Consider the following 21,505-nt stretch of genomic DNA (forward strand, 5'->3'; position numbering starts at 1 on the left):
AGGGTAGATTTATCATATTATATTATATTATATTATATTATATTACATTATATCCTCTTTCACATTAGAGCCACAACAGGACCCACTAGAACATGGGAACAAGTAAAAGTGAAATATAAGAATATTCTACAGAATGGTAATATTTATCACTTATATTGCTTTTCGTCTCTAGGAAAGAGAGCCTGAAATAATCTGTTTGTTTGTTTATAACAGCAACCAAGAAAAGGGCAGAGGAAAAAAAGACAGGTGGTGGTCCTGCACCCCCTCATCAACAAGTTGGTTAAGTGAATAATACCCTCACGGGAAAATCGATATCTCTCAATGAGCACACTGTCGCGCTGAGCTAAAGGATCCTGTCTATCCCGCAATATACGCTGAATCCTGAGGACTCTCCTTATCAATCTTGCACCTTCTGCAATGGGCTGCTCGCGTATACGGACAGGACATGGCTGAGACAGGCTTCCCAAATCCACCTTCGCTTTTATAGAATCATCAGAATCATCAGAAACTTTATTGTCATTGTCACGAGAACAACGAAATTAAGAATGGTCCCCGATCATTGCATCATCCCTAGCAATATCAAAATATAAATAAAACAATAAAATTCAATAAATAAAATAGATAGAATACTTAAAATACTAATAAGATATAACAGTAAAACATTCACATACATTCCCACACACATGCTTCAGACCGTGCATAGATTAACACAAGAGTGGCGTGATGGACATTTTTTTGTAGTATTCAGATGTGTTATTGCAGTTGGATAACAGCTGTGTTTGAGTCTATTAGTCCTTGCTCTGATTGCCCTGTACCGTCTGCCTGAGGGCAGCAGTTCGAACAGGGAGTGGCCAGGATGTGAGGTGTCTTTTATGATGTTTTGGGCCTTTTTAAAACAGTGGGCATTGTGTAGAACTTCCAGTGTGGGGAGAGGGCAGCCAGTGATCTTTTGGGCGGTGTTAATGATCCCTTGGAGTGCTTTCCTCTGAGCCCCTGTGCAGCTAGTGTACCAGATGCATATGCAGTAAGTTAGAACACTCTCAATGGTGGCTCTGTAGAAGGACACCAGCAGTCTCTGTGTGATGTTATTCCTCCTGAGAAGGAAGTACAGTCTCTGTTGGGCCTTTTTCAGCAGCTCGGAGGTGTTCACACTCCAGGAAAGGTTCTCCTCTATATTGACTCCCAGGAAGCGGAAGCTTGCCACCCTTTCTACACAGTCCCCATTTATGAATAGTGGTTGGATCTCTGCCTTTTTCCTTCTGAAGTCTATTATGAGTTCTTTGGTTTTTGAAGTGTTGAGGAGGAGGTTATTGGCCTTACACCATGACGTCAGCTGCTCCACCTCGTCTCTGTACGTAGACTCGTCTCCCTTGGAAATGAGCCCCACCACTGTGGTGTCATCTGCAAATTTCACAAAGATGTTGCTGTGGTGGCGAGGAGTGCAGTCGTGTGTGTAGAGAGAGTAGAGCAGTGGACTGAGCACACAGCCCTGGGGTGAGCCAGTGCTGAGACTCAGGGCTGAGGATGTGTGATGGCCAACTCTGACTCTCTGTCTACGGCCCGAGAGGAAGCTATTGATCCACATGCAGGTGCTGTATGGAAGCCCCAGGTCTTGTAGCTTGGCCACCAGTTTGTGTGGAAGGATGGTGTTAAAAGCTGAGCAGTAATCCACGAAGAGCATCCGCACATAGCTACCATGCTCTTCCAGGTGAGTTAATGCAGCAGGAGTGCTGTGGCTACAGCGTCTTCCGTGGATCGGTTTGCTCTGTAGGCAAACTGGTGTGGATCCAGGCTGCGGGGCAGGGCTGCTGTGATGTGTCTGCGGACCAGCTTCTCAAAGCATTTCATTACCACTGGGGTGAGTGCCACCGGTCTGTAGTCATTCAGGCCAGTGATGTGGGGCTTTACACGAAGTGATTTACTATTACTACTCTGAAATATGAATTACATCTGTAATAATCACATACATGTAATAGAATGTTAATAGTACATTTCCCTTTTTTAGGAAATGACCTGTATGTATCTGTGTGACATCAATACAAGGATCAAATACTGCATTATCTTTAGTTACATTGATAATATTTATTTATGGTAAAACAGTGGTGGAATATCGCTGTTGCTTTCGTATACATGAAGCGGACATACCTGCGTGGCTGCGATCTAATCCTGTTTACATAAAGTAAGCCTGCTCCCGAGCAGGTTTACGCTTACGGATCTGTTGCTATGACAGCAAGTCCCGGATGAGCTTCGGGGAACCGAACGATCCAAGATCACGCGAAATCGTCAACAATCAAATCCAGCTAACTTACTTAGCGAGGTACGAAGAACGGACCCCTGGAGACAAGAGGCAGGCCCTCATTAGGCTGAACCACCAGAATAAACCAATCAGAAAGCAGAAACTGGGAGTGTCCAAACCAGCTGCTCACTGTTAAAACGAACAAACACATAAAGTCATGAAAGACGATGACAGAATGATTCACCACATCGAGCCGAGTCAGGAGCACCGAAGGTCGACAGCCAGGACACGCCGTCACGGATGGAAACAGCAAGCTGCGAACTCCGGGTGCGCCCAGGAAGGTCGAACGTTGTCACATCTAACGAAAGTGCACACGTGTGAAAACACGTTTGACAGGTGAAGCTGGGTGGACGTTTAACGATGGCGAGAAAAGAGCGGAAAGCAGAGCATCCGTCTAACACAGCGGAGGCAGCGTTATGGCGTGGGCACAGGGGAGCCGCTCTGGTGTTTCCCGAGGACGTGAGCGGACGTGCTCTCTGGGGGCCGAGCCAAAACAACCCAGGATGTGAGATTTTCTCAAAGCTCGTCAGCTGATCTCAGGCCAGCGGAGCAGTTTTGGCCGCAGCGTGCGGTCCTCACCGAGTCTTACCTTCGTGTAAACACGTCTGAGTGTTCACGTGCAACAACAGGTAAACCCTCCAATCAAAGCTCAAAGTTTGGTTGTATTGCAGGGGTTGGGAGTGATTGGTGGGGAGCGTGACAGGTTATAGTGGGAGTGTTAGGAGGGGCTTTGTGGTTTGATATGGGGCTGGTTTTGAGGCGGTACTGTTAAGTTTTGCTGTGATTGGCTGCTGAGGAGAGGGTTTGTTGGTATTTGGGTCATCTGTTATTTACTGGCATAGTTTCAGAAGTATTTAGGGGGGGTCAGCGGGTTGGGGGGTGGGGCTGGGGGGGCGTACAGGTGAGTGGTTATTGAGCCTGCTCAGAGACGTTGATGCCGCTCTGCATCACTGCACAGCTTTCACTGGAAGTGCAGGACAGAGTAAAGCTCAAAGCACCAACAGGCTGGAGCCACAGAGGATTGTGGGTACTGTAGTCTTGCAGGTCAACGTTTGTGTCGTAATGAAGAAGCATACAGGGGATTGGAGGGCAGTGAAAGGCAGCAGCTGTGTTCTTTATCGTGGGGGGGGGGGCGTTGGGGGGTATTTCCTGGGGCAGTTTCTGTGTGTGGCTGCAGCTCGAGGCTCTGCAGCCGTTTTCGGTGCGCGGTCTTATTGTTGACTCTCAGTCTGAAGGTCACGGCGTGATGCCGCCGGTCAGTGCACTGAAACTCAGCTGACCACCTCCGACCGGCCGCTGTGATTGGCTGAGCCGGCCATGTTACACAGTTACACAGAGGAAGAGGCTGCAGGTGTTTGGGCTTCGCCGCAGACGCAGAAGGAAAGGAGCAGACAGGTGAGTGTTTCTGAGCTGAACGCTCACCCTCAGCTGTTTACAGAGCCTTTCTCTGCCTGCTCAGTCAGCTGGAAACCTCGTATGTGCAGGAAAAACCAGCAGCTCCGTGCATGAAAACTCAGACCAGACCGGGCCTCAGACAGGGACTGGTTAGGGACCAGACCGGGCCTCAGACAGGGACTGGTTAGGGACCAGACCGGGCCTCAGACAGGGACTGGTTAGGGACCAGGCCTTGGGCCGCAGACAGGGACTGGTTAGGGACCAGGCCTTGGGCCGCAGACGGGGCTTCAGAGCGTTCTGTTTTAATGAATGTGGAGTAAAAGCGACAGACGCAGCGTGGGGTGGAGGGTCTGTGTATTTCCCGTGCTTCTCCTCTCGGTGGTCGTCACAGTAACCCTGAAGCCCTTTGGCTGTTGCCATGGTAACCCTGTGTTATTTCTGGAGCCTGTAATGAAGCGGAGGAGTGAGGAAGACGAGGAGGCTGAATTCCTCCTCCCCCTCGATGCTCCGTGGAGCTTCCAGATTTTCCTCTTTGAGGGATTTTGATGTTCTTCTTGTGGAGTTCCTGAAGGCTCCTTCCTGGTTTCCCGTCACTTCAGGCTCTTCTTCAACGGGAACGTAAACTCGAATCCAAACCTCACTGAACACGGTCAGAGCGAGACCGTGCATGATGCGACCCAGTCCACACACTTCCTGCTGAGGCTGCTGGTTTCTCCGAGCAGCCGGTGAGACGTTCAGTGTCACTCAGTTCGCTTTAATTTCGTTCACAAACATCTGGAAACATCTGCAGGTATCGCTGGGCTCGTCACACCTCAGCAGCTCCGAGCCTTCCTCTGCTGAGACGTGTGCTGACATTTAAAGAGCTCGTGTTTGAGTCAAACTGTCGGCCATGATAGCGAGTCGGAGAGGTCAGAGCGTCAGGGGCACACCTGAGCCCGGGCCTGATGCTCTCTGCACGCTTTTACTTTTTAAAATGTGATCAGAGTAACCTGCTTCCTGTCCCCCCCCCTCCCCTCAGATCTACTATGTGACCTTTAGTGGGCCCCCCCCCCCTCAGGTTGGAGCGTTACGGAGCTTCTGGTTTTTACCAATGTTTCTGTTTCTGATTCTCAGCTGAGCTCCACCTGACCTCTGACCTCTCCAGGACCATGCTGTCACCTGTCAGCTCATCTCAGTCTGACCCATCGGGACTCAAACGTCTCTGTTTGTGGCTCCATCGCTGCTCCTCCCCTCCTCTCCCTCTCCCCGTCAGCTGCGGCGACTCCTGCCCTCCGTCAGCATCGCGCCGTCTCCCCCTGCTGGTGGCCCTGCTGCTCTGCGGCCTGCTGCTGATGGTGCTGCTGCTGCTGTGGAACTACCACTGTGTGTTCATCTCACACCTCTGCTCCCCCCTGGGGGAGGAAGGGGGGGAGATGGGCTCGTGAATTCTGACCGGTCTGGTCCAGTCCTGCTGTGCCAAGTCAGCACTGTGTCATTGATGATGATGATGATGATGACGGCTCGGGACGGTTTTCAGTTTTAATAAAAATGTAACAATCAAAATAAAAAATCTTAAACGTGCTGACGTCAAAGGTTCCTTCTCTGAATCTCGCAAACCGCCTTTTCTGTTCATATGAAGGGGCGTGGCCTTTACACGATGGAACATGATGAATGGTGTAGCAGCCACCAGGGGGCGATCCAAATACGTCTCCCATTCATGAGCGGTGTTTTTACTGATGTGCATCTGAAGCCAGCGCGTACTTCCTGTTTCTGTGGCGGGCGTTCATGTTAAAAACGTTAGTAATGATGAGGTCGTCAGATCACTGTGCACTGCATAGAAGGGGGATTCAAAGTTCCTGTTCAGGATGGGCAGCCAATCAGAATAACGTTGCTCTGAATGAGGGAGGAGCTAAAAAACTTGCTTTAGCAGCTGCTGCATGAAGAGAAGTAAAAACTCCTCCATGCTGGTTTTCAGGACTGATCACGTCCCGCAGGTGAAACACGCACACCTGCTCAGGTAAAGACCAGGCTCACACACTCACACACACTCTGGCTCTGTCCCAATTCAGAGTCTGCACGCTTGACTATATATATATATATATATATGCATATATATATATGCATATATATATATGCATATATATATATGCATATATATATATGCATATATATATATCTCATAATAATCTGACAATACTATAATATTGGCCATATTATATTTACATCACGACAGTGAGATGACTTTAGTCTCATGAGCAACATTAGCTAATTGTCATTTACTAGCTAATCTTAAATGAGTGTTCAGCACAGACATGAAGCCCAACAATCATGTTTACAGTCCTGTGGTCTCAGCCTCAGATACTCAACTAATCAAAGTGATGTCATGACAAAAATGAATGACCAACAAAACATTTTTCTCCTTCATTTCTGTCACACAATAATAATAATAATGGATTGGATTTATATAGGGCTTTTCCATAGATACATTTCAGTTTACCAGTCATGAGGCTCCAAATTATACCAGGAGTGGGGTATAGGGCTTTTCAAGGCACCCAAAGCGCTTTACAATACCACTATTCATTCACTCTCACATTCACACACTGGTGGAGGCAGCTACGGTTGTAGCCACAGCTGCCCTGGGGCAGACTGACAGAAGCCAGGCTGCCATATCGCGCCATCGGCCCCTCTGGCCAACACCAGTAGACGGTAGGGTAAAGTGTCTTGCCCAAGGACACAACGACCAGGAAAGAGAGCCCGGGGATCGAACCGGCAACCTTCCGGTTACAGATACGCTTCCCAACCCCCTGAGCCACGGTCGCCCACAAAGCTGTATGTAACGTGTCTCTCGGTTAGTATCATGGTTGCTAGGCAACCTGAACAGCGGGGCGAAGGCTAGACCGTCCCATTTCACAAGCCTCTCACTTCCGTACTTCTCGTACTTATAGTACGCACCGTACGTAGTACGCGTAGTGCGCGTACTTCAAGCGTGCAGACCCTGAATTGGGACACAGGCACAGTGCGAGAGCACGAGAGTGTAAAAAAAGCCTGCAGACACGTCATTTTAAACCCTCCATTACGGTTCTATTCCTGTCTGCCAGCAGGGCGCCACGCCCAAAACCTGCACCACCGCCGCTGCTTTATTTCCTGAGTCGCTTTGGTGCTGCTGAGGAGACAAACCAACACGTTTACTCAGGAACTGCTGCTGAATGACACCTGAATCACATTCACCCCCACTGCGACCTCTGAGGCCCCAGCAGGTCCCGGGGTTCTCCTGAACCTCCTGGAGGACCCTGGGAGCCTCCACTCTGTAAAGCCCAGCTTCAGCCTCAGGATGAGTTTAACAGCTGCCTTCGTTTTTGCTGTTTGTGGGGGAAGCCGGCAGGCTGCTCAGCTGCTCAGAGACTGTCAGGTCAGACACCGAGACAGGAAGTCAGAGTACTGGACTTTCAGAATAAAAGTTGGAACGTGTTCATTCTTGCAGACTGAACCTTACCTGCTCTGAGGAAGTGCAGGTCAGGTATGAAGTTTTCATTTTGTTGTCATTTCATTTTGGAGATTTTTCAGTTACACATGCATTCAAATTTTTTCCACGTGATCAGACCAAAGGCAGCTTTTTACTTGTACCGAATTTCCCAGAGGAACCCACCCGAGGGATTAATAAAGTTCTATCTTCTATCTTATCTTGTACAGAAACCTCAGGTTTGTGAAGCTCAAAATCTCAGGTGAATCCAAAGGTGACCCTTTCTGTACAGGAGCATCACACAGACTGATTAAAACTCTGGTATAATTCCTAAAGAAAGTCCTTTTGAAACGCATCTTTGCACCAAACCATGGAAGTCAATAAAAGGAATAGCATCTTCAATATACACTATTATTAATGAAAAATTACCTGACTACAACAAAACGGCTCTGAAAAGAAAATGGGAGGCAGATCTGGGCTATGTTTATGAAGAGGTAGAATGGTACCATCTAATGGAACAGGCACAGACCATGTTAATTTCCACAAATCATAGACAAATGCAATTTAATATATTCCACAGGACATATTATACACCTTACAGATTACATAAAATTGATATTAATTACTCTCCCAAATGTTTGAGATGTAAGGTGATAGATGGTGATCTCCTTCATATGATGTGGAATTGCCCAGTAATAGAGGAGTTCTGGAGACGGATCACTGAAATAATTTCAAGGGTAATTGGGATCCAAGTCGAAATGGACCCAAAACTATGGATTTTAGGTGACATAGATTCTATAAACGTGGATTACCACAAGAAATATTTTATTTTACTTGCAAGTACTGCAGTTAAAAAATGTATTCTGACACATTGGAAATCTGAAAATTCTCCAACACTGAGATATTGGATTAATGAGTTAGCATCCTACTGTACACCTGAGAAGATATCGCATAGTGTAAAAGGGAAATACGGAACCTTTAAAAAAATTTGGGGACCATTTCTTTCAGTATTACCGTCTTTGGACTTGAGAGAATATAGAGATGATGTAAATTCCTCTGGGTTTACCCTGAATTGATCTTCGGTTAGGCCCTTCTGATCAGAGTTCTTGAATGTTGTGCTGATTCTTGTGTATAGACGGGTGTAAATATGGGCTGTTTGGATACACGAATGTGATGAAGTTGAGAGCCATACAGGGGTAAAGGGGTGGGGGGATGGTGGGAGGGGTTCACACGTTATGTTTTTCTTTTTTTTTTTTTCTTTTTTTTTTTTAAATTTTTGTAATTACCAATACTGTTACTATTATAATTATTATTTATTATTATTATTATTAATACGCCCGTATTTTCTGTGTTCGGTCCTCAGATGGGTGAGGCAATGTTAGAAAGATAAAGATACTAGAGTGTGTTCCTGAGAATTTTTTTTTTTTTTTTTTTGGTCATAATGACCAGTCAAGCTTTGGCTAGTTGATGATACTTTGTCCCATAACTGTAAACGTCTTTTATTGTTTGTTTCTGTTTGTTTGTTGTTCATTTTCAATTTAAAAAATGAAAATAAAAAGTTAAAAAAAAACAAAAACAAAAAACTCTGGTATAGCCTCCTCAAACAGTGTCCTCATGGCAGCCATGTTATTGGTCACATGATGTCAGTAAAGATGCTCCAGAAGCATAAACACAGTCCAGAGGTCCAGCTTAGGTGAAGCGAGCAGCTACAGCCACCTGTGTCACCATCCACCTGTCAGTCAAAGAGGCCACGCCCCCTAATAATGGAAGCTTTAAAATGATCTTAGAGACCCAACAGTTTGTGTATCCGGCTGTAAACATGTTTATTTCTGCTTTAAAGTTTTAACATGGAACTCACTCACTGCTGCCTCTGCTGGACGTCAGAGGAACTGCAGGGTGGTGATGAGTGGGCATGAGTGGGTGGAGCCTCAGATCCCTGCTCTGAGCTCAGAGTGCTGGATTTTAGTTTAAATAGATTTTTCTTGGTGCCAAATCCCAAATTTAGTGGCCTGAATCCAGTCACCCCAGCCATAAACTGTTCAGACTGCTTCCATCAGGAAGGAGGTTCTGCAGCATCCGGTCCCGTACCAGCAGACTGAGAGACAGCTTCTTCCATCAGGCCATCAGACTGCTGAACACGTCATAGACACCTCAGCTTCACTACTGGAACTTTAACATTATGCACTCCATACTGTACAGTAATGCCACTGTTTTGCACATATTCAACTCTGTATATTTTATTTTATATATTTTATTTATTGTTTACTCTATTTAATTTGTAAAATATGTGTATATACACACACACACACACACACACACACACACACACACACACACACACACACACACACGTAGAAAAATATTTAGTATACACATCCAGAAATGCATATACTATTATATATTGTACATATATTTATTAGTTTCAGATGTAGCCATTCTTGTATTTTGCTTGTTTACATTATTGTATTTTGCACAACTCTGTTGCTTGTGAAGCTCGCACACAAGAATTTCACTCACATGTGCTGTACCAATGTACCTGCAACATGTGATGTGACAATAAAAGTGATTTGATTTGATTTGAATATGAAGAGTCTGAGCTGCTGTTCTCTCTGTAACGATGTTTTACTTTGAAAGGTCAAACCGGAACCTATCTGTTGTTTGCGTCCATTGTGACACACGTGACAGCGGCGTCTGGCGCGTGTGTGCAGTGAAGCAGCGCGAGCAGCTCAGCTGTTCAAACCTGCCACAGACAGAAAGCCCGTCAGCAGCCCGGGACGCTGAACGACACTACCGGGACTGAACCAGAGACTCTACCGAGACTCTGACCGGAGGCTGTCGGTGTCTGACGCGGGGGATGCCGGTGTGAGCCCGGGCTCTGTTGTGTCTCTGTTCCCGGTCAGAGTCCCGCCGGTACCGGCGGATGAAGATGCGGACTCTGGTGCTGCTCTGTCTCTGGCTGAGCCTCCGCCCGTGCAGAGCGCCGCCGGGGCTCTGCGGGCCGTGCCAGCCGGACCGGTGCTCGCTGCCCGGCGGCTGCCGGGCCGGGCTGGTGCCGGACTCCTGCGGCTGCTGCCTGGAGTGCGGGAACCTAGAGGGCCAGCCCTGCGACCCCGGGAACCGGAGCGTGTTCTACGGGCTGTGTGGGAGCGGACTGCGGTGTGAGGCGGGAGGAGGAGGAGGAGAGGATGAAGAGGAGGAGTGCGTGTGTGAGGAGCAGGAGCCGGTGTGCGGCTCTGACGGGAGAACATACATGAACATGTGTCAGCTGAGGGAGGCCGTCTACTCCACACCCGAGCTCCACACCGCGGGGAGGGGCCCCTGCAGGACAGGTAGGAACACCTGAGGCAGGACAGGTGGGAGCCGCAGGGCAGGTAACCACCTGCTGTTCCACTGCTCACCTCATTCATTCATATTTTTAAAGGTACATATGTTGGGAGAGCTCACATGTGATGATAATGGTGATGATTCCTTTACTTTTACCTGCAGGTAAATTTGCTTTATAGGGGAATGACATCGTTTGGCTTCCTTTCACAAAACAGCACACATATTTAAACCGGACACACACATATTCTGAGGCAAGAAGCTGAAATTGACCCCGTAGAGGATGGAGCCATTATTAAGAAGTGATAAAGCATCGTCTGTACCTGTTTAGAGTACAGGCAGGTAAACAGGGCTGTGACTCACCTGTCAGACCACCAGTGAGTTTGCTCTGTGACAGAAGTGTGACCGAACCACGCAACAAAGTTCAAATAGTTCGGTCAGTGTGGAAATGAGCAGGTTTTCTGACGCAGTAAATGCGCTGTGACCCTTTCTGCAGACTGATTTGCAATTCTCATCGCAGTTCAGTTTTCATTGATCATGGTCCTGAAATATTTATACGATTGCGCTTGCTCTATTGATGATGATGATGAGTTCCTCAGTTCACCCAGTCTCTGTGGTTTAGCCCTCGGAGTAAAGAGGAGGAGCCCAGGCCGAGCTGGTTTAGCTGTTTTGATGTGTTGAGCTCCACAAGCTGAGCGCCATTTTATCTGCATTAGAGTTCAGAGGTCAGGCGTGCACGGCTTCAGTTAAAAATGGAAACGAAGAGCAGACGTCAGATATCGAGCAAAGGGGCGAACTCACGTTTCATCCAGGAAACGGTCGCCTCACACTGAGCGCCTACGGGACCCCAGAGGGCCCAAAAACACGAGCACACACACCTGAAATCAGCACAGAGTAAAACTGCAGGTCAGAGGTCATCTCATCTCTGTATGTGAGCTCTCTGAGGTCATCAGTCAGCTGATCGCTCCTCACATGTAATGACTGACACACACAGTCTGAGATTTCTGCTCCGCCCAGCCTAACCTCTCTCTCACCTGTGGCAGTGCCGGTCATTAAGGTGCCTCCTCACAGTCAGGTGAACGGGACGGGCAGCAGTCTCATCTTTCTCTGTGAAGTGTTTGCGTTTCCGATGGCGTTGGTCGAGTGGACGAAGGAGGGACGAGACGTCGTCCTGCCCGGAGACGACCCGCACATCTCCGTCCAGGTACACGTGCGCCTGAGCCTGCAGCCCCGCCCCTCTGGGACAGATTTCAGTACCTGTCTGATTGTCTCTCTCGCAGTCTCGAGGCGGTCCTCTGAAGTTCGAGCTCTCCAGCTGGCTGCAGATTGAGGGGGCGGAGACGGGGGACTCTGGGACCTATCGCTGCACAGCTCGTAACAACCTGGGGACGGCCTCGGCCTCGGCTGTACTGGGAGTGCTGGGAGCAGGTGAGACAGGCGTTTGAAATGGGAGAAACAGAAACTAAAAGACTCGGGTTTGTCTCACTGACGTGTCTCTGTCTCCACCTGTCTGCGGCTCTGTCAGAGGAGCTGTCGTCCTACCTGGCTAACAGTGACAGGAAGCAGCCGATGGACATCGCAGACTATGACCAGGACATCTACTGAGCTTCATGATGTCACCTCCTCTGTACAGGCGTCTCTGATTTTCTTCTTCTCTGTATATGCGAACATTACTCTGACATCACACGGGGCAGTGACATGGACACTTGGCGTGCTGGGCGTTCGAGCCTGCGTCTCCTGTCAGATCTGTTGTGTGAAACTTTTTTTAAAATTATGAATAAAGGTTTACAAACTGACCTCTGGCCTCTAACAGACCTTCACATTTTCACTCATAGCACTGAGGTTATAGACAGTTTTTCCTCCTTCCAGTGCATGTCTGGGCAAGCAGGGCGGGCAGTGCTTGCCCAGTTAACTCTAAAAAGGGGCATTTCAGTTTGGGCTAGTACCATTTTGGGTTCTTGCAACCTCAAATGAATTTATTTGGGCAAGAGAGGGAGTTATCAACTCCTGCTAGCTAGCTTGGTTAGAAGCTAGCTAGCAGGCTATTAGTTAGAAGGCATCTAACTAATTAATGCCGTAATCGGCCTTAAAATGCAGCCTTTAAGGCTGCAGACCCTGAATTGGGATACAGCCCATGTTTTCTACAGTCACTGGTGTGGATTGACTCACTACTGCCTCTGCTGGATGCTAGAGGAACTGCAGGCTTTGGTGCTTCATGTTTCAGTCCTGAAGGCTAACGGTGCTGAGGAGCCTGAATGGAACGTGGAGGCTTCAGAGCAGCTGGAGCACGGCCTGGCTTTGCTTCTGGCTGATCGTTTCACCACATGTTGCTTCAGTTTCCTGTGAATGTCAGACAGATGCATGGAGAGGATTTCATTCCAGCTGCTGTCTCAGAGGAACTCCGACTTCCAAGAATCTAAATCTGGTTCAGTCCGGCCTGTTTCAGGAGGTCCTGCAGCCCGAGCCCAACACAACACGTTTAAAAAGCTCAGCACTTTGTTTTTGAAACGTGGTTTTAGTGTCAGGGTTACAGTTAGGTTATGGTTAGAGTAAGCAGCTAGGGAAGGCATTATGTCAGTTAGATGTCCCCACTAAGATATGAAAACAACTGTGTGTGTGTGTGTGTGTGTGTGCTGCTATAAAGACATCAGCTGCTTTGCTTATTGGCATCATCACGTCACTCATATCAAAATAATGATGACAGGGAGGCACGACCTCCAGGAGTCTTGCATTTGTCCAGGATCAGAACCTCAGCTGTACATCCGTCAGCGCTGGGATGATTACTGTGAGACGTTACAGCAGCTGAGCCCAACGTGACACAGCAGAAAGATGAAATATAACGACTGCTGCTCTCTGTCAGAAACATTACCGTTCACACTCAGACGCTTTTATTCCGCCATAAATCTCTGAGAGATCATCTCAGGAAGTGCTTCCTGTCTGCGACACACTGCGGCTCTTCTCCAGGAAATTCCAGCAGATTTACCACAAGCTGCAAATAACTACCAGACTTCCAGACCAGCCAATCAGAGGCCACGAAACACAGCTGAAGAAACAACACTCTACTTCATTTATTGTTTTACTCACTGCTACATGCAAATATACGCAGCCTAGGCACAGATTCTATTTTGTTTTATTTTAGGGGTGATGCACATTGATCACCAATGTAATCCAAAACTGTTGTAAAATACACAAAAGCTATAAAAAAAACATTTCACTTTTTATTAATTAAATTTATTTTTATTATGCACAATATTTACAATAAATTAAAAATTAAACAATAACTAAAAACACAAACTGCATTTTTGCTCTTTATGCAGTTTACTTACTGTTTCTTGCTGTTAGCTGAATTTATTGGATAAATCTGCAGCCCATCTGTTATTTCTGAAATGTTTTTGGTGACTGGGAAGAAACAGAAACACAGAAAAAAGAATTCTGAAAAGCCGACTGTAGCAGAAAACAGCACAAATATAAACGTGCACAGATGATTCCGTGTACCTCTGAACCCTGTATGTCTGTGAAGGTTCTCAGTCATCCAGGTCATCGTAGTCAAAGGAGCTGCAAAGAAAAGCGTCTGGACTTCTTTAAGTTGCTTGAAGACGTTTCACCTCTCATCCGAGAAGCTACTTCAGTTCGAAGGTCAAATGGTGGAGAGTCCCAGATATAAACCTAGTGGGAGTGACCCCCCACAGAGGGACAAAAGGACCCCCTGATGATCCTCTAATCGCCTGAGCCAAGGTGGGAAACTGGGTGTGGGTCCCAATCAGCCAGAGTTTCAGGTAAGCTCATTGTGAAACCTGGCCCCACCTTATCATGCGAATTCCTGAGGTCAGATGGCCCAGGATCTGAACCCTGTAGTTCCTCAGCTGGCCGCATGTCTTCCTCCGCGCCGGCAGGGGGCGACAGAAGACACAAGTATCATCGTCAGTATGTGTTTACTTGTAACTGAGCTAGCTTTAGCATCTGCTGAACATTAAGGTGAGCTAAAGTAACCTGGAGTTCAATTTAAACGTGTAAACTCTGATTATTAAACTAGTTCGTGTCTTTAAACAGGACGATAGAGGAAAAAGTTTAAAGTCAGACTGTGTTTGTTTGGAGACGTTAGTTTAGCTTGTTAGCCTAATAGCTAGTAGTGGGATGTCTCTGTTGAAAATGTGCTAATTTATTGTTTGTTTCGTTGCTGATTGAGTAAAGTTTCAGATAAGAAATTTATAAAGACATATTACGAGTCTCTAAAAGCCCGGTTTTAATTCGGCTTACACACCAAATAGCAGACCTGATTCTCCGCGGCTTTACGCTTCGAGGTTTGTAATGAGCTCCGTGACAGAAGTGAAGCCTGTAACGTTAAAGACTTGGAAATGACAAAAGTCTCCTCCCTCTGCTTGTCCTGGAACTGCGGTTTGATTTAGTGCCAGATTTCTGTTTAATGTGCTGATTTAAAGCTGGTTTGTTTATCGGCTGATTCCCAGAATTCATATTAAAATCATTCAGACACGTTATGAATCTGTAAGAAAACTGCTTTACATTCATATATGACGGACGTCAGAGGAGAAACTTCATCTTTGCAGGTACAGCTGCTGAGAGGTCAGAGGTCAGCACGCCTTCATCATGGTCAAACAGCCACAGAGGACAGACAGGTGAGTTACCTGTGTCAGGTGTTGTTTCTCTGACTTGAACCTGACACACATGTCAGGTCTTTCAGAGCAGGCGTGACGGTTCAGACGTCTGTCGTGGATTTGAATGTGTGATAAACTTATAGAAGGTGTTAGATTATAATATTATTTTATGCCATGTTATACCCCTAATTAAAGATTGTGAATTATTATGTAGTTTTAGTTTGCATTATTCTCCTGAATTAGAAGAAGCTGATAACTATTGCATTAGTTAAACTGATTTGCATTACATTAAACTGCTGACTTGTTGTGAATGAATGATATTGTTTTATGATGCATTATACTGCTGAGTTATAAGAAATCTAATTTGTCTGAGTAGAAGAGAACATACTGGAGTTTTCTGCCCCATTTCAGCAGGAGCAGATAAACAGGGAGCCAAGGTCGTAGCTTAGGCGCTGTGTGAGAGAAAGCATGTGAATGTTTAGGCTTTGTATGATAAGGTGGAGGCACCAGAGGTTATAAAAGTTTGAGCAATGCTCCACCATTTTGAGATTTTGAGGCTGTCTGCATCAGTGTCCATCTCCCACGTGTGTGATCATTAAATCATCGTTTGACTCAACCCGACCGGACCAGTGTTGTTATTGTGGTTTTTCTCTTGTCTCCATCCCCAATATTTTGAACCTTAACAAAGGTGAAATGCATTGTGGGTGCTGCTGATAAACGCTGCTTCACATGTTGGTCTCCACCTGCAGGTGTTTTATACCCACTGCAGGAAGTGCATTGGCGAGGGTTCGATTCCCTGTCTGTGCTGCTCAGAGGAGGCCGCCTCCACCCCAGCAGGTACCCAAAACAGACTCTGCCTCCCCGTCCCCGCTGCAGCCCCAGCTCCTGCTGGTTTAATGCCTTGTGTTTGTCCAGGCGTCAGAAACAGGAAGTACTGAGAGCTGGCCACGCTGCAGCTCCACCGCCACAGAAGAAGAGAGGGGTGCTGATGGGCCGAGCCAGCCTGGAGGCGTGGGGTTGGAGGGAGGATCAGAAGAATCGGATTCAAAGCGAGCAAGGTTGGGAGGTCGTCTGCTAGGAACAAACGACGTCACTGTCTGACATCTGAGGAACTCGACTCACTCGGTGTGTTTTTGATGTTTTTCACAGGATGGAGGACGACGCTGCTCCGCCCAGCAGAGTCCCCGGGTCATGTGCTCCAGCGGCAGGTGTGTCTCTGTGGCATCCTTCAGGCTGATTTTCAGTCCTGTGCTGCGGATTGATAAAGCTTCCCTCTCTGTGTCACCAGATGTTCCTCCTCCCGGCCAGCAGGGGGCAGCAGAGGACAGCGAGGACAGCAGAGTGGCCGAGGTAAAGAACCATGCGATGCTCCATCTGCAGTCGGAACCACAGAGTAACGGAGACACACCTGACTGTCAGGTAACCTACCGTGATGTGTTTATAGCTGCAGGGCGTGGGGTCACTGAAGGTCACCATCCAGCAGAGCAGCGAGAGCCGAGAGTTTGGACAGACGGACAGGACGGCCGAGAGACAGACGGGCGGACTCCACTGTCACGTCTGTGACCTCACGTGTCGCTCTCTCCTGGTAAGAAACCCTCGGCTCTTCTTCTTCTTCCTCTGCCTCGTTCAGTCTTACCTGAGTCAGGTGTCCTCAGCACACTCAGGACTAGGGCTGGGTGTCGTCACTGATTTCTAGAATCGATTCGATTAAATTCGATTTGAATCTGGGAAATTTTGACAGTCAGAAATATTATAATTCAGATCGGTACATTTACATATTTTTGTATCAATAAAAAGGAAGCTGACACACGCAAGACTTTATCACAGGTGTGAGCGTCACAGTGAGGCCTTTGTGTCAAAGTAGCTGAAGATAAAACACAGAAAAACATGAAGGTTTTCCTGTTCTGGATTTTATAAAAATGTTCTGCAGTACATCAAAAATGAAAGAAAACCATGAATCAACATATGAACATCACCTCTGAAGTTACAGCGGTTTTATTAGAGACACGGCGTTTTACATTTTGCATAATTTTAGAAAGTTTAAATTTGTTCAGTATTGAACGGCAGAAATGAGGTTTTCTTTTCAGAAGTATGTAAACGAAAAAACAAAACAGCGACCGACAGCCTGTAAACAACAGTAGACTGGTGCGTAACAAGCAAGCGAATAATGCAGGAAACAGAGAGCGAGAGAGCTGTGCATGAAGTGAGATTTTATCCTGGTTCGGTCAGTGTTGTTTGGAGAGAGATAAACTAACAGCTTTAGAATCGGTGCAAAAAGGGCGTGAACACAAAGCGCCGACCCGCTGAAACATCAGCATCAGCGAGCTGTCGGCATTCAGCCCCGACCGTGTCCGTGCCGTCGGTCAGAAAGTAATAATAATAATAATAATAATAATGGATACTTTATTGATCCCCATGGGGAAATTACTTGTTTTTCTCTGCATTTGACCCATTCACTCAGTGAAGCAGTGGGCAGCCCACTAAGCAGGCGCCCGGGGAGCAGTGTGTAGGGACGGTACCTTGCTCAGGGGTACCTCAGGGTAGCCGTTAAGTGGATTCGAACCGCCGACCTTCCGATCATGGGGCGACCACTTTACCTACTGAGCTATCCCTGCCCCCAAAGTCACATCTCGCTGACTCTGATCCGCGGCTCCGCGCTGTGTGTTCACGTCTCCGTGCAGAATCGTGTTCCTGCTCTCATTTACTGTTTTAGCTGTTTGGTGGTTGTTGAAATTTTGTGAGGTTTCACCTGAGGTTCTGGCGTTTCGGGCAAAATAAATTTATGTTAAAAAATCGATTCAGGATTTTAATGAATGGATTATAAAAACCCACCCCTACTCAGGACATCCACAGCTTTCTCCACAGCAAGTCTTTGCTAACATCTGGAAACATTTGCTGTTGCCTCTGCCCAGTTAGCGCATGCACCTGCTTCCTGTTTTAAAGTCAGAGTCACTGACAGCAGCGAGCGGCTGTGAACGCTCCGAGGCTCATCGATCGACTAGCAGCCGATTTAAAACAACGGATGACCCGACAAACATGGCCGACGCAGCAGCATCATCTTCAAAGCCGCCACGAACTGCAGACAAAACGGGTGTTTTCTAAGGAACGCGCTCCTGCGACCCTTTCCTATTGGTGGAAAAATGTACCATGTTGACCAATTAAAAAATGATATAGCAACATGTGACATTAGGTCGTTTAGGAAGAGGGAGGAGTTTTTGGAGTACGACGGCGAGAGAGAGAGAGCGAGATAAAAAGAGAGTTTTGAGATGTGAAAGATTAGCGACGTTTAGCGTGTTTGGAGTACAGTCAGCATGTGGTTAGCGTGTAGTTTTGTTGTGTGAGAGAACACTGAGGCGACTGCTGAACGTTACAGTTCTGCCAAAAAGCCACCAAAGGCAGGCGGCAGCGTAAAGACTGTCTGCAGGTGGGAAACAGGAGCAGGGATGCACCCGAGCTCTGCATGATGATTTTGCAAAATGAAAAACTGTAAATTCAGACACGCGAGGTAAACAGAAGGGGAAACAGTAGTGAAGAGCAGCCAGTTACACCTGGACCACACAGGTCAGAGCGCGGTTCGTGCCCCTCCCTCAGTGCTTTGATGATGAATAATGCGATGCCACTGCTGCACGTCCTGGAACAGGTGAGCTTGGCTCTGCAGCCGTCGCTGTGAGTCCTGACCAATCAGGTGGCTTCATCCAGACACACCTGTAATAACTTGAGCTCTGTGACGAACAGCTGACCAGACACAACGTCACCAACCTCAGTCTGCACATCTGCACCAGCTGTGGATGTCAGGTCATGTGACAGGTGGACGTGCACAGGTGTCTACAGGTGTGCTCTGTTTATTTCCAGCTGTTTCAGGAGCACATGGCAGGACCTGAACACGTGAAGAAGCTGCAGGAGATCACACACTGCATCCACCTCAACACACACACACCGCAGGACAGGTGAACACACACACACACAGATCAGGGGCTCTGATTTGTTTAGTTTGAAAACCTTCAGGTGTGTCACTCTGCCAGCAGGGGGCGCCGCCGTGAGTCGCAGCGCTGGTGTGACACCTGTCAGACTCACTTCAGCGGTGATGTCATCATTCATCGGCGGACCAAACGACACAAGGTGAGAGTGAGACGTGATGATGACGTATCAGCGCAGACACGCCTCCTTACCCAACAGAGATCAGAGTAGAATAGAATAGAATAGCCCTTTACTGTCAGTGTACTTGCCAACTGTGCAGATTAAAATGTCAATAGAAGACTGTGTGTGTGTGTGTGTGTGTGTGTGTGTGTGTGTTCGTTCCAGATGTGCAAGCAGCTTTGCCGGCCCTTCTGTCCGGTGTGCGGACGTCACTTCAGGACGCCCAGGAAGTTTGTGGAGCACATGAAGTCATCGGAACATAAACAGCAGGTGAGTGAGGGCGTCGGCAGTCAGGTGACAGCAGGAAGCCAATGGCTGTGGCTGTCAGGTGGTCAGTGTCGCAGACGCTGGTGGTGACGTGTATCCTGAGTCTGTGTTCACTAAAAACTTCAGTGAAACAAAGCGAAGCAACGACTGTCCGCGTGACCGTCAACGGCGGGATCCACTCTGTGGGGCGCTGCTCAGCAGGATGTCCCGCCCCTCTGTGGGACAGCTGATGTTTCCTGTTTCCTCCCAGGTGCTCCTGGAGGAGGCTCAGGAGGAGGAGCTCATCACTGTGGATGCTGTCGGCTGCTTCGAGGAGGAGGGGGAGGAAGAGGAGGAGGGGGCGGTGGTGGAGGAAGAAGTGGATGTAGCTGACGAGGAAGAGGATGCAGCAACAAAGGAAAAGGTAAAATCAGGACGTCCTGTGGCGTCGAGTGAAATCACGATTCAGGAGTGACGACTTTAAACTGTTTCAGGTGGCTGAGGAAGAGGAGGACAAGCGGCGAGCAGAGTATGACCCCAGCACGGCGTGCGGTACGTCCCGGAGGTCGAAACCAGCTGATGGAGCTTTGTCGCCCCCCGGTGGACGATCTGTAGAGAGAAAATCCAGAAGGCGTAGATCAGTGTGTCTGTGGATTTTGTCTCGTGTCTCTGCGACAAACAGGAAGTGACGCTTTACTCTCTGTCCCCACAGGAAGCAGTTTTGTGGTTCCTGTTTGTGGCTTCATGTGTCGACTCTGCAAAAAGTTTTTCTACAGTGAAGCTGCAGCTCGACACGCACACTGCAGGACACGCACACACTACCTCCACTTGCAGGTACATATCTGCTTTATATTTAATGACTAACTTCATGTATGTAACAGGTGTGTCAGCGAAGAGTGCGCAGCATAAATATGTGGACAGTCACAGGTGAGCTAATGTCCCTGCAGCAGCACAGACGCACCTGTGCAGCAGGTACAGCCCAGAGTGAAAGCTCAGAGCTGCTGCAGTCGAGCTAAAGACCACACAGGAGGAGGGAACCTGACAGGTGACCTCATCTCACCTGTACCTGCAGGTTTCACTCTAATACTAACACACACACACACACACACACACACACACACACACAACCCCGTTCAGCTATTTTAGTGAGGACCTTCCTTGACATGCTTTCCCTAGCCCCATATTAAAAATGAATGCCTGACCCTAGCCTAGCTGTAACCCTGACACTAAAACCACATTTGGAGCCTCAAAAATGCTTCAAATTTGTGAGGACCAGGTTGTGTGTCCTCACAAGTGACTATTGGTTCTCACAAGTATGGTAAATGCAGATTTCGGTCCTCGCAAAGATAGCTAGACAGGAAGACACACACACACACACACACACAGGTAACCCAGCTGCCTGTTGTTTGTTGTTTTAGAGACACCGTGCTCAGAGGAGGAGGCGGCGAGGACAGAGGGACAAGGACCGATCTGCTCCACCCTGACCGCCTCACCGTGTCCCACAATGCATTGCTGCATCCAGGTGGAGCTCTGATCACCTTTCTTTTGTTTGACTGGTGGCTGCTGCAGGAGCTGCAGGTCACAGGTGGACTGCTGTCCATGTGTGTTCTGTTTGCAGTGAGAGAAACGTTTCACAGCTGCAGGTTTCCACCTGACACCTGCACAATGACTGACAGCCGTCAGTTTCATCGTTGTTAATATGCAAACATTAATAAATCATGTTTTCATAACCGGCTTTGTTTCTCGTGGTGTGTGATGTCATAAAACGGTTATTAACACTTCTGTTTCGTTAAATAAATTATTACCATTATGAGAGAATGAAACGATCACACTGTTATTCATCCTGCAGAGTTATCAGTGTTTATGTCATTCAGCGCCCCCTGGTGGCTCAGCCGTGCATCATGTTCATTGTGTTTCTACATCCCCACAGCCCACGTGAAAGAACAAGAACCACCGACGTGTTCGGGTCACATCTGAGCTGGGTTAAACTTTCATGTTCCGATGTTCTGGGAATCCATCCTACCCGTTGTTTCTACGCATGCGCACAACACGAAATTC

At 47.7% G+C, this 21,505-nt stretch overlaps 3 protein-coding genes across 4 annotated transcripts in view; all 3 read left to right on the plus strand.

The window, feature by feature from the left end:
* grin1b (glutamate receptor, ionotropic, N-methyl D-aspartate 1b) overlaps window positions 1-5,251 on the plus strand; it is a 72,444-nt gene extending 67,193 nt beyond the window's left edge. Inside the window, exon 21 of the mRNA XM_076891262.1 lies at window positions 4,805-5,251. Within this exon, the coding sequence (XP_076747377.1) occupies window positions 4,805-4,819 (15 nt within the window). The 3' untranslated portion in view covers window positions 4,820-5,251. The remainder of the gene's footprint in view (window positions 1-4,804) is intronic.
* A 4,469-nt stretch (window positions 5,252-9,720) lies between these two features.
* kazald3 (Kazal-type serine peptidase inhibitor domain 3) lies at window positions 9,721-12,247 on the plus strand. Its single transcript, XM_024804409.2, has 4 exons — window positions 9,721-10,459; window positions 11,495-11,655; window positions 11,732-11,879; window positions 11,977-12,247. Exons 1-4 carry the CDS (start codon window positions 10,051-10,053, stop codon window positions 12,054-12,056), a joined length of 798 nt encoding a protein of 265 aa, XP_024660177.2. The 5' UTR covers window positions 9,721-10,050; the 3' UTR covers window positions 12,057-12,247.
* Window positions 12,248-14,296: 2,049 nt separating this feature from the next.
* Window positions 14,297-21,182, plus strand: ciz1b (cdkn1a interacting zinc finger protein 1b). Of its 2 annotated transcripts, none has more exons than XM_012924803.4 (14): window positions 14,297-14,426; window positions 15,017-15,085; window positions 15,814-15,901; window positions 15,980-16,122; window positions 16,214-16,272; window positions 16,353-16,414; window positions 16,509-16,649; window positions 18,917-19,011; window positions 19,090-19,183; window positions 19,367-19,471; window positions 19,719-19,871; window positions 19,942-19,999; window positions 20,160-20,281; window positions 20,866-21,182. In XM_012924803.4, exons 2-14 carry the CDS (start codon window positions 15,057-15,059, stop codon window positions 20,929-20,931), a joined length of 1,215 nt encoding a protein of 404 aa, XP_012780257.1. In that variant the 5' UTR covers window positions 14,297-14,426; window positions 15,017-15,056; the 3' UTR covers window positions 20,932-21,182. The 2 variants fall into 2 exon arrangements, with proteins under 2 accessions (XP_012780257.1, XP_004571675.1); XM_004571618.6 differs by lacking the exon at window positions 14,297-14,426 and adding an exon at window positions 14,457-14,752.
* Window positions 21,183-21,505: the final 323 nt, after the last annotated feature.

Source organism: Maylandia zebra, linkage group LG12, assembly GCF_041146795.1.
Source record: "Maylandia zebra isolate NMK-2024a linkage group LG12, Mzebra_GT3a, whole genome shotgun sequence".
NCBI classification, from domain to species: domain Eukaryota; kingdom Metazoa; phylum Chordata; class Actinopteri; order Cichliformes; family Cichlidae; genus Maylandia; species Maylandia zebra.